General features: G+C 42.5%; 1 protein-coding gene across 6 annotated transcripts in view; it reads left to right on the top strand.

The window, feature by feature from the left end:
* RGL1 (ral guanine nucleotide dissociation stimulator like 1) overlaps positions 1-13,191 on the top strand; it is a 159,064-nt gene that overhangs the window by 48,393 nt on the left and 97,480 nt on the right. For 3 of the 6 annotated variants that reach the window (XM_074961112.1, XM_074961113.1, XM_074961115.1), the window contains exon 3: positions 1,771-1,881. The exons of 1 other annotated variant lie outside the window; for it this stretch is intronic. In XM_074961112.1, coding sequence (XP_074817213.1) covers positions 1,771-1,881 — 111 coding nt within the window. Of the gene's footprint in view, positions 1-541; positions 742-1,770; positions 1,882-13,191 lie in introns of those variants that run through there. 2 more of the 6 variants (XM_074961114.1, XM_074961117.1) reach the window with 2 other exon arrangements.

Genomic DNA, 13,191 nt, shown 5'->3' on the forward strand with positions numbered 1-13,191 from the left:
TTTTAAGTGAAGTTTTCAGAAAGTCATGATCTTCAGTTCTGCTATCAGATCAGTGCACTATTAAACCCATTTTGAATGTTTCAATTCTGAATGGTTTTCAATTCTAAAGGCTTTTAGAATATTGAGGTACCATTTTTGTGCTTCTGAAAGATAAACTTACTCCTCTATTGGTATTGCAGCTTTACATTGTTAATGCCTGGCTGGAGTCACTCTGATTAGATTATTCAAAGAAGTCTACGCAAGTGGATAATAGCAGTTTATTTAACCCTCCCCCTTCACCACTCCCCTCTCTTTGTCTCTTATAGTTAAGGGGGGTGGGGGAATTACTTTGGTACCTAGTATATGTCAGGAAACTAAGATAAACTTCAGAGGCTTAGCACAATGTTGAAGGGTCTTTAAGCACTGAAAGATTATTTTATAATAACTTTTTATATATGGTGGAGCTTAGAAAGGGGAGTTTAAATTCATAAGCATAAACAGGAAAACGTTACATCACTGTGTGTGCGTGGGGGGGAGGAGTCTCTCTCTCTCTCTCTCTCTCCCCCAGCACACCACTCTCAGTTCTTTGTGGTCATGAATTGACTGCAGAACCCAAGCAATAGAGGCAGAGTGGTGTCTACTGAGTTGAGAAAGTATGTGAGAGGATTGTAAAAGCTATTTGCTTCAGAACAGGATCCATCATGCCCCGTCGATGTCCTGAAGAGGAAACTGAGAATGAAATTGCTTTGGAAAGCTAAAATGGTAACTAGAGCTCCCTGACTTCTCTAAAGACTTCCTAGATGGAGAATCCCTATTTCAGGACTGGATTGTATTCTTTCTGAAATGAATCTGGCACACTGACATATTTGTGTGCAACTTTTTGTGTCTGCAATCTCTTGAGACCCACTTTTAAAGTCTCTTTCTCATTGTTCCTTATTATTACCTCTCAGTGTGCATTACTGCTTTTAAAATGATGCTTATCTGCAAAGTAATTGACTTTCTGTGTCTGTTTGTGGAGTGGCACAGAAGAGGGAAACATTTGCGAAAGGGAAGTTAGATGAGTCCTTGAGGATGAATTCAGGATTTTTTTTTCCTGGCTCAGCAATAGTGGTTTGTCTTTGTTTTTATATTTTGTTCTTTAGATTAGGAAATATAAAATGGAGAATTATTTCAGGTTATGTTTCAATTAGAGTTTTAGTGTGATGATATGGTGCTGCTTCTGCTTTCTGATATTCGTAACTTTCCTAGTCTTAGCCCTGTGAAGTTTTTGTAGCCTGAAATAATATTAAAAAGCAAAACAGAAGTGCTTTTAGTCCCTCATGTCAAAAGAAATAGACAACTGTATTTTAAATAATTTTTTAGTTTCTAAGTTTAAATGATCTCAGCCTATGTAATTCCTCTGTTTTAAAGTATAATTCCTTCCATAAAGGAAAACCAAAGAGATTAATTGCTTTTAAAAATGTTTACTAATCAGAATGGAATCATTTCCTTCAAAAAAGACAACAAAACTATTTAAAATATGTGCAAGTCTAGGAAAAAGAACTAAATGGAAAGTCAGGGTATCCTGATACCATAGGAAATGGCAGCTTGCCAAGAGTATCTCAGCATTCCCTCAATCGAAAAGTGTCCTATAATGCTTTGATTCTTATATTTACTTTATACAGCCCATCTTGTGCGCTGAGCTCTGCAATAAGGAGTATAGCAGCTGGTACAGATTGTGGTTAGCAGAGAAGGGGGGAAAAGTACCTTTTTTTTTCCTTTCTCTTTTTTTTTTCTCCCCTTCCATGGCAGAGCTCAATTCAGGACGGGGGTGAAGAGGTAGAGGAAGGAGCTGTTTACCATGTCACCCTCAAAAGAGTGCAGATTCAACAGGCTGCCAATAAAGGAGCAAGATGGCTAGGGGTGAGTAAAACCGGCACAGTGGCATCTTGAGAAATTACCTGTAGACTTTGGAGCCCTGGTCCAAAGAGCTGAATTCCACGGCATAGTTATGTTATTAACTTTTAGCAGAGACTGGTTTTAACATTAAAGAACAACTCTGTATCTGCATTACCTGAAAAAAGTTCTGTTGTGTTCAACTCTTAATCTTCTGGATGATATATAAAACTAGGATTTGATCAGTTGCGGTCATGGATCTCATAGTACTTTTTGCAGGTGTAAGGATTTTAGTCCAGGGTCTGATCCTGAAAATTACTGAGCACTCGCAATCATTTCACTAAGAGTGGTATCCCTCAGGATCAGGCCCCTGGACCTGGACACACTCTAACTATAGTACCTACATTCTGCCTACCTGAGAACCCAGTCCATCACCCTTTGAAGTCAATGGAAAAACTCCCATTAATTACAATGGGAGCAGAACTGGGCTATAATTCCACTGCTTTTTCAGTTGCATACACCTTTCATCTTCCCTTTCTGTCCTACACAGTTGTGCAGTGTTGCTGTGTGCTGTTACACAAGTGCAGTGTTTCATCCCAAAGACAGGTGGTGCCTTAGTGGTGGATGAAACAAGGCCTGTATAGAAGGCCAAATACTGCAAGATGCTGTGGGCTCTAAACTTCCATAAGGTCAGACCCTCCATTGGCATCAAATGCCATCACTCCATTAAAGCCAATGGAACTATGTCAGTACACTGCTTGAGGATCTGGCCCATATTTTTATCTATTTGTAAAGTTCCTTCAGAATGAAAGGCACAATACACATTCTAGATCAGTTTTATTTACCAGTTTTTGAAAAACATCTTTCCTCAATCCATATAAGGTCAATAATTTAAAGACTCTTAGGGCTACCTTGAGATTTAAATCAAATAGATTTCTTGTCAAGTATCATGGCATAAAGCAATATGCGAGACAGCAGTACTGAAAACACAGTCTAGAAAGATAAGCAAACTTTGCCCTGCATACAGATAGTGTTCAGAATTTCCCTTTTCCCTATTTCCAAGAAGTACACAGAGTTCTAAGCAGAACAGATTATTTCAAATCTGCTTCCTTTGATGCGTGGCAGATTTCCCATCTCTGCCTCCTGTTTATAGCAGGGTTAGGGGGAAAATATCTGAATGTATTTTGAGCTCCTGTTAATTGCACAGATGGTAGTTTTGCCACAGGTCAAAACCATTTGGAGTGAGATTGTGTCCCACAGATGTAGTCACCACAGTTGAAGCACTCTTCAGATTGGAGTCCCGACTGTTCAGTAGTGTCCATGTATGGGGCGCTCAGACCTGTAATCAGTGCACAGGTGTCCATGGTACAGAGACCACCACCACAACTGGCAGGAGATGGTATACTACTTTGATTATAGGGAGAGGTCAAGGACTGAAGCATCATGGAAAATGAGCTATTCTTTTATTGCGGGATAGAACTGGTCCCTCCAGGTCAGGATTGAGGTATATTTGTGGGCAGAGAGGCCGCATGTTAGAAAGTCTGCAGCTGTTCTGTTCATAAATGGATAAAATCAGTCTCCTGGGCTGTCAGGCTGGCACCTTTTCTGAGCAATAATCCTGCACAATTATTTTAAAATCAGAACAGTCCCACAGCCTGTTTGTTCCCTGTAAGCACTTCAGAACTTAAAATATTTTAAGTCCTTTACGTGGATGGAACCTGAGCCTGCTCTTGCTGTTGACTTCAGTGGGAACATTACTGGTCCCCTGATCAATAAACAGCCCTTATGCTGGAGCACTGGTAATTAATGTGCACTCCATCAGCAATTCTGCCGTGAAAAGCAGAACTGTTTTTTACAAGTGTCATGAGTTTTGTTTTGCTTTACTTTGAAATCTGGAGCTGATGTGGTTTTATTACTCTACGTATTTAACTTTTTCAATGGTTTGTATAAAATAAATTACTTCCAAAAACCCACTGGGTTTCCCAGTGTTGGAGTTCTCTTTCTTTCTAATGAGTGAGTCCTACATGTGTGGGTTGCTGATTCAGGGCCAAACTGAAGACAATGGGAGAGTAATGCATACATATCCAGCAGCAGGATGTGGGCTTTAGTCTGGAAAATAAAGGAACTCTTTATGATTAAATGATTTTTCCTTTAAAAAAGTCAAGTTGGAGAGTGTCTAGGCTCCCTGGAACTACCAATGCAAATCCTGTAAAGGTCTACTCAGCCCTTCATCCTCCTAAGAAAGAGAAATTGGGTTCTTTGTAGTTTATTGCAGTGGGGTAGGTATCTTTCCTTTGTGACTTTAAAAACTGAAGGCCTGTCTACTGTGCATGGATATTAAATATCCTGTGGCATTTTTCATCAGAGTAGTGGTTTGACCCAGTGACCCCAAAGTAGCTGCTTTTCAGTGGTGCTGTGTGTATAAAGTGCTTTGTAATCCTTTTAGATGACAGGCACTAGGTAAAAATGTACATTATTGTTTACCATGTTGAAGAGAGCGCTGCAGAATTCATTCTGAAAATGTGAGTGAATTAGAAATCTGCTTGTTTATTTCAATTATATCAGAATTTTACGCTTAACAAAGTACCATTGAGTATTGACAGGCTTGAAATCTTGGACAAATTCATCTCTATTGTAATGACACAAAAGACAACAGAGTGAGACTGTGTATGAATCTAGTCCATTCTGTCTGTTTCAGCCTTTCATATTTAAACTTCTTTTTTTAAACAAAATTCCCTACCCTAAGAGAGCATCCAAAGACACCCATCCAACTGGACCCATTACAACTGAGCGGTCTGCAAAAAGGTCAGTCATAGGGTATCAGTTAAGCATCTTAACACTTTGCATCCCTATAACTCTAACTAATTTGTGGTGTTTCAAATTTTTGTAGTGATAATAATAATAATAAAAAAGATTCTTTGGCTGAGGCCATGTGAGCAAAGGTCTGCCAAGAGTCAAATGCTTATAGCAGTAATAAACCTTTGTGAAAACAGGAGTCTGGTATATAAACAGCCAACCACTCAGCTTTTGTTTTAGCAGAAGGCTGTGTTTAAGAAGGTATCCTTCACCAGAGGCAATGTTATGAAAGCTAGCTGTAATACGATAAACCCCCATAAGATCATCAGTTTGATTCACTGGATTTAGTTTTAAGTGGTTTAAAAACTTGTTGTTGTTAATTATTTCTGTTACCATAATGCCAAGGAACCCTAGTCATGGACCAGGATCCTGTTGTGCTAGACGCTACAGAAACACCTGCTCCTGCCCCAAAGAGCTTTCAGTCTATATATAAGACAACGGTTGGATACAGACAGACGGGAGGACTACAAGGAAACAATGAGACCATATTGGTCCACATGTTATGCAGTACTCTCTGCATACCAGCAGCTTAACTGTTTTATGGATGTTTATGGGTAGCTCCTCCCAGGCATGAGGGGCAGCATGGGTAAGCACGAAGGTGCTTGTTTGAAAATGTAACAATTGGGCTGTGGAGGCTGGTGTCATGGGCCGATGGGAGGTGGGAGTCAACCTCTCAATAGTCAATGAGAGATGATGGGTGGAGTGGGGACGGGCTGTTGAAGGACCTTCAAAGTAAAGACAAGTAGCTATGTTTAATGCAATAGAGGAGGGTGTGCCAATGGATGGAGGTAGAGAGAGAGGACCTATTCAAAGTGACAGTCTAGAAAAATGATCTTTGCAGTAGCATTCTGAATGGGGTAAGATTACATTTGTCAACACCGGAGAAAAGGATGCTGCAGTAACCGAGATGCAATATGATGAGAGCCTGGATGAGAGTTTCATCTGTGTTCTGGATAGGAAAGCTTATATCTTAAAGATGTTATACAGAAAGAATCTGCAAAATTTACACTTAGCCTGGAAGTCAAGATGTGAAGAGGAAGAGAGAAGTCCAAGCTGAAAATGACACTCAGGTTACAGGCCTGCATGTCAGGCAGGATGGTGATATTGTTCACAGAGATTGAAAAAGGAGGTAGCAGGGTGGACTTGGAGGGTAGAGGAGATTAAGAACACTGTTTTAGTCATGTTGAGTTTGAGCTGATTCCTAGAGAACCACATGATTTTAGTTTGGGCAGAAGGAGGCGCTCTGGAGTAGAAAGGTAGATCTGAAAGCTGTAAGCATAGAGATGGTAGTTGAGTTTTGTGTTTGCAGAGGAGATTACCCAGAGATAAGGTTTGGAGTGGGGGTGAGGAGGATTGGCTGATGGAGGGATTAAAGGTAGGAGGACAGAGTCAAGAAGAAGAGTATGGTTAGTGGTGTTGAAGGCAGCTGAGAGATCAAGGAGGATGAGGATGGAGTACTGGTTCTGAGCTATGGCTAAGAAGAGGTCATTGGAGACTTTGACGAGAGTCGTTTTAGTGGAGTGCAAGGGGTGGAAGCCAGATTGGAGAGGGCCTAGGGTGGAAGTGGAAGAGAGGAACGCCAGACAGCAGCTGTAAACAACACATTCAATGAGCTTAGAGATGAAAGGGAGGTGAAATAGTACTTAGAGAGGCAAGTGGAGTCAAGGGTGGGTTTTTTGTGATAGCAGAGACTAAAGCATGCTTGTATTGCCAGCTGAAAGAGCCAGACAAGAGTGAGAGGTTAAGGGGAAGAGTAAGGGAGAGGACAAGAGTGGTGTGAAGAAGACCAGGAGGTGGGATAGGGTTTCTAGGGCAAGTAGAGGTGTTAGAGGAGGAGAGCAGGTGAGAAGCTTCTGTGTCTGTGATGGGGAGAAGAAGGAGATAGAGTTGTGGGGATGGGGAAGGAAAAGCAAGCCGCAGGGAGGAGGACGCTCCCATTGTATTTTGTCAGTTTTCTTTTCCGAGAAAGAAGTGGAGGCTGGAGAAGGGGAGGGTTTGAGGAGTGAGTGAAAGGTGGTGAAAAGGTGACTGGGATCGCGGGTGTGTGATCCAGTTAAGTTGGAGAAGTAGAGTTACTTACCTAGGAAGATGTCAGAACTGAAGGAGAAGAGAACAGAATTTTGTAGTGGAGGAAGTTGACCTGACACAGGATTTCCGCCAGAGTCATTCTGCAGCGTGAGAGCCGAAGCAAATGAAGTGGATATTGGGGGTGAGGCTGGGCTGGTGGTTGGTAGGGCAGACTTTGCAATGGGAGAGAAGGGCAAAAGAGTCAAGAGGGCAGGAGAGTGAAGTGTGGAGAGAATCAACAACCATATAAATGAAAGAAAGGGGAGGGAGGAGAAGTCTGAGAGCAAATGAGAAATCAGCAATGCTAATGGACTGAAAGTAAAGGCTGAGTGACCGGCATAGTGTGGGGGACTGATGGACAGTGCTGAAAGGCACGAGGTAATGGCAGAAAGGGGGAAATCAGCAACAGACATAGGCACCGATTCCGTGGGTATTCTGGGGCTGGAGCATCCACGGGGAAAATTGTGGGTGCTGAGCACCCACCGGCAGACCCCATCAGCTCCCCCCAGTGTTTCCCGCTGGCTGGCAGGCCCCACAAATCAGTGCCTCTCTCCCCCTCCCTGTGCCTCTCACCCAGTGCAATCAGCTGTTTTGCAGCGTGCAAGGAGGGAGGGGGAAGGAGCAAGGAGGGGGTGGAACTGGGTGGGAAGAGGTAGGGTGGAGGTGGGGCTTTGGGGGAAGGGGTGGAGTGGGGGCGGGGCCTGAGGCAGAGTACCCCCTGGCACTGTGGAAAGTTGGCGCCTGTGGCACCAGAGACAAGAGACAGAGCTGTGCTTGGTGAAGACCAAGTCAAGTGATGGGCTCTCTTGGTAAGTGGGAGAACCGAGCCAGGGCTGCAGGCTAAATGAAGACATGCAGGCCAGGAAATGTGCAGCTAAGGGGTCAGGTGGGGCATTAACGTGGAGCTGAAGTTATCGAGGATGAGTGTGGCAGACAAGAGAGAGCTAGAAACTGAAATCAGAGAGGAAGGCTGATGGGGAGGAGTGAGTTGAGTGGATGGTAGATGACAGCAACATGGAGGGACAGAGGAGAGATGACTCTCTATGCAGTGCTGTTCAAAAGAGAAGAAAAAGGGGGATGGGGGAGGAGGGACAGGTTGGAAGCGGTAGGAATGGGAAAGGAGAAGCCTGACATCTCTGCCATGGTCTGATCTAGGCAGGGAGTGTGAGAGAAGGAGAGGCCTCTGTAAGAGAGGGCAGTTGCAGAGTCTCCTGACAGAAGATAGGGTTGAGGTCTCTGAGAGCCAGGGGCTGGAGGGAGTGAGATATGAAGAGGTTGTGGATGACTTATCTTTTTAGACATGGAGTAGGCTTTCCAGAGACATCAAGGGAAAGGAGGGGATGGGCATGAGGCTGAGAATGGTGTCACGAGAGGGGTGGAGATGGATGTGGGAGTTGGAGAGGGCAGGGTTGGATGAAGGGCCAGAGTTGGGACAAATGTCACCAGAGGTGAAGAGGAGGAGGTGTGGAGATGGACTTGTGCTGAGGGGAGGAGAAAGGATGGGGGGCGGGGGGGAAGAGGAGCAGGTAGAACTGTAGTGGGGTGAAGGTAATAAGGATAGGGAAATGGAGCCAGTGGGGGGACATTGAGAGGAGAACGGATGCTATGATGCAAAAGAGAGGCATGATGAGAGTCATGGGTGAGTGGCAGATGATCAAGATTACAAAAATAAAATTTGAAAAATGTTGTGAAGTTTTACTTCTAGAAGGCAGCTGGAGTGTGTTGTTTCACCCTGCCAGAGAGGGGGAAGTGGAGGGCCATGCTCCGACCTGGAAAGATCTGGTTGGGAGGGAAACATCTTGGAACAGAAGTATGTCTCTGGTGCTTAAAGAAGATAGAAACCATGTGAAGCTGATTTCCTGCACCTTACAAATGATAGCTAAGCTTTGAGAGACAACTTTCAAATAATAATTTCTCCATTTCTTGATGGGAGATACAGACTAGTGTACTGTAATAGCGTTTCTTACAAAGGATCTCAGATATGCCTTAAGAAGACTGGGAACCTGCTAAATAAATAACTGACCGGTGAGATCAATTTCAGTAGCCCATTGAGTCAGCTTTATGGCTTTGTTTACTTCCAAAGTGTGAGGTTTCAGAGATGTGACTATTTCTTTTTGCTTTGTTTTTTGCCATAATTAAGCCTTTGTCCTGTGGGGTTTTTATGTTTTGGATCAACCTGTATGGGGGTCTCTCTGATGTTGTTGAATTGCTCCTCTTTTAGATGCTAACATATAACTGAAATAAACATTAAACTGCAGTGGGAGGGTAGCTTAATACAGACCTGGCCACTTGCAGTTTTGTGTTGGATCTGAAGGGCTGTGGAGTATTTGGTAAATATATTTTCTGAGAATCTCATATTTTTGTTTCAAAACTGGATTACAATTAATTGCTTCACACACAGAAAGCTGGATATAATGCCTTGCTTGGTTTCTAAGCACAGCTTCAGTCACATGCATTGCCAGTGAGGTTATATTGGGTAAACAGAAAAACATCACTGGAACGTTAATCTAACTTTTTACTCCAGGTGTGGTTCCCTCTGTCTGGGTCCCTAGCCACATTTATAGCCTTGGGAGCAACCCTCCCATTGGGGTCTTGAAAAAGATCTTTGAAAATAAGTTATATTTTTAGACTGGATTTTTGTCTTTCCAGCCTCTGCCTGCCAGGGATAGCTTAAGACTTAAATGGAACATAGAGCCACCAAAACTTCAGGAGCACCTAAACCTTCAAGTCACCTGTGGACAGACTTTATTGGAGCCCACTTTACCCTTTGACAGACTTTCTGCCAGTTTCAAGATGTCCTTTTATCTTAGGTCACTGAACTTCTTGTTAAGTGCAGCTTCCTAGCCCACTCAGCAGGCAAGGGCTTGGCATTTGTTTTGTAACTGGCTTACTGCTGCATCTGGGCCATTTCTGACTAAGGCAGCTCAGATCCCCCCCCCCCCCCCCGGTTCCCCCCCCCCACTGCACAACTGAAGGCAGGAACTGGTGGGAGCAGTTCTAATGATGTGTTTGGCAAAAGCAGCAGAATAGTTCCCAGGGATCTGGCAGGCATTATCCCAGCAGACACCATGCTGGGTTATTGTCTGTAGTGAGAGAGATGTTTCCCCTTCTGCCTTCTTTCCTATGGGACTGTCTTGGGGATGAGCAGGACACCACCCTCCTTGTTTGACTATATAAGGACATCTTGCACTAGCTGTCGCTATGCTCCCTGTGTTCTGGGGCGGACAAAGACTTCTTTCCTATTTCTTCCCTCCCCATGACCCCAAAGAACAAGCCATCAAAAAGCGAGAAAAGGAGGCCTTACCATAGAAGATGAACATCTTGTCACCATCCAGAATGATCACTTACTAGGCTTTTAAATTGTCATTGTGTAATTCTTGCACCAGAAGTGCCTGTAAAGGAGTAATTGTCATGTTAGAGATTTGACTGTCAATCTGACTTGAGAGAATTGCTTGTGACATACTTCAAGCGTATCTGTGATACACAAGAAAATAACAGAACCTTACACAATAATTGAACTCCACTGGTATCTTTCTCAGGAAATCTGCGGTGCTCACCTGTCTGCAGTATCATTCTCAGGAGGACAGTGGGTTCTCGCTTGGTTGCAGTGTCTTTTTCTCAGGTGATCTGCAGTAATAATTGTGTTGCTGTTAACTAGCAGGGTAAAATTTAGTGATGTTATTCTTTCAAGATCAGATAAACTGAAGAAATAACAAATCAGTTCATGCTGAAAGGAAATTACCATTTTTGTTCTGAATGTTATAAGATGTAGGTCACCATTAGGGTTAAAGGAGTGCTGGCAAGCAGTGTGGTTATGTGTCATTGGAAAGCCTCAGAGAAGCAACATATGAGCTGCATTGAGACATTGTAAAGAGAGGAGACCTGGAGTAACCATTAGTTAACAGCTGGGTTTTTTTGGTGTTTTCATTTAAGGAACAGACTGCTGTACGGTGGATATGTTAGCCACGCTTGGTTTTAAATTTAGCCTTTGTAAAGTTAATTAAAAATATGTTCAGTGACAATCTAGAAATGCAGGCTTTCAACTTGTATTTTTCATTACTGCTTTAGAAATCTACTTGCCAAATAAATACTCTACTACAAAAGTATTCTAATAGTCTGAAATCAAGAGGGAAATGCAGGCAATGTGCATTACATCTGCTTGGGACCAGTTCTGAGCCCATTAAAATCAGTCACAACACAGCCATTAACTTCCCTGGTGCAGGATTAGGCCTGTAGTGTCTATCCTTTAAAGGCTAACATGAGCTTTATATGTTTATATAAAGCCCCTTTTGTAAACCTCAAAGCATATCACAGAAATAGATATAGAAGTCACTGATACATATAGAATACATTTAGGGCCAAACTGTGAAGTCCTTATTCTGGTTTTACTTAGCCATTCTCAGGCAAAACTCATATTGAAAACTGGGAGCATTGCTTGAGTGAAGACTGAGAAAAATATTCAATAAGGACTTCTGGATTTGGGCCAGGGAAATCAAGATACTACATATAGCAATCACTTCACTTCATATAGCTGCTGCTTAACGCAACACAGCACTGTACTATCAATAATTTAGGGACTGGAAGTGAAGTAAAAGAACATAGGAAAGAACAGAATTACCAGGAACATAAATGAGCATGATTTGTTGCGGAAGAGTCAACACGGCTTTTGTAAAGGACGATCATGGCTCGCCAGTCTATTTGAATTCTTTGAGGGAGTCAATAGACATGTGAACAAGGGTGATCCAGTGGATATAATGCAGTTGGACTTTCAGAAAGCCTTTGACAAGGTCTCTCACCGTAGGCTCTTAAGCAAAGTAAGCAGTCATGGGGTAAGACGGAAGGTCCTCTCATGGATCAGTAACTGGAAAAACGTCGATTTTTATAAGTTTTTTTTAATCAGAGAATTTTGGATTTTTATCACAGAAAACTAGGATTCCTGCTCATAAATGATGTGGAAAAAGTGGTAAACAGTGAGGTTGCAAAGTTTGCAGATGATACAAAATTACTCAAGATAGTTAAGTCCAAAGCAGACTGCAAAGAGTTACAAAGGGATCTCACAAAACTGGGTGATTTGGGCAACAAAATGGCAGATGAAATTCAGTGTTGATTAATGCACTTTGGAGATCATAATCCCAACTATACATACAAAATGATAGGGTCTAAATTAGCTGTTACCTGTCAAAGAGGAGAACTTGGAGTCATTTGTGGTTAGTTCTCTGAAAACATCTGCTCAATATGAAGCAGCAGTCAAAAAAGCTAACAATGAGAGGATCTATTAGGAAAAGGGATAAATGAGACAGAACATATCATAATGCCATTATATAAATCCATGGTACTCCAGACCTTGAATACTGTCTGCAGTTCTGGTTGCCCAATCTCTAAATAGAGATATTAGTGTTTGAAAAAGGTATGGAGAAGGGCAACAAAAATGATTAGGGGTGTGGAACAGCTTCCATAAGAACAGAGATTAAAAAGACTGGGACTTCTTAGCTTGACTAAGGGGGGATATGATAAGAGGTCTGTAAAGTCATGAGTGGTGTGGAGAAAGTGAAAAAGGAAAAGTTATTTACTTGTTCCCATAATATAAGAACTAGGGGCCACCAAATTAAATTAATGGGTAGCAGGTTTAAAACAAAAAAAAGGAAGATCATCTTCACACAGCACGCAGTCAACTTGTGGAACTCCTTGCCTGAGGAGGTTGTGAACGCTCAAACTATAACGGTTAAAAAGAGAACTACCGGTAGATACATTCATGGAGGTTAAGTCCATTAATGGCTATTAGCCAGGATGGCTAAGGAATGGTGTTGCTAGCCTCTGTTTGTCAGAGGGTGGAGATGGATGCAGGAGAGAGATCATTTGATCCTTACCTGTTAGGTTCATTCCCTCCGGGGCACCTGGCATTGGCCACTGTTGGTAGACAGGATACTGGTCTGGATAGACCTTTGGTCTGACCCAGTATGGCCATCCTTATGTTCTTATGAGACAGAACATATCATAATGCCACTATATAAATCCATGGTACTCCACACCTTGAATACTGTTTGCAGTTCTAGTCGTCCCATCTCTAAAAAGATATATTAGAGTTGGAAAAGGTATGGAGAAGGGCAACAAAAATGGTTAGGGGTGTGGAACAGCTTCCATAAGAGCAGAGATTAAAAAGACTGGGACTTCTTAGCTTGACTAAAGGGGGAAATGATAAGAGGTCTGTAAAATCATGAATGGTGTGGAGAAAGTGAATAAGGAAGTTATCCCTTCACATAACACAAGAACCAGGGGTCACCTTATGAAGTTAATAGGAACAGGTTTAAAACAAAAAAAGGAAGTACGAGCACATTCAACCTGTGGAACTTGTTGCTAAGGGATGTTGTGAAGGCCAAAAGTATAACTGGGTTTAAAAAAAGAATTAGGTCAGTT

The sequence above is a fragment of the Natator depressus genome, chromosome 8 (genome assembly GCF_965152275.1).
Source record: "Natator depressus isolate rNatDep1 chromosome 8, rNatDep2.hap1, whole genome shotgun sequence".
Lineage (NCBI taxonomy): Eukaryota > Metazoa > Chordata > Testudines > Cheloniidae > Natator > Natator depressus.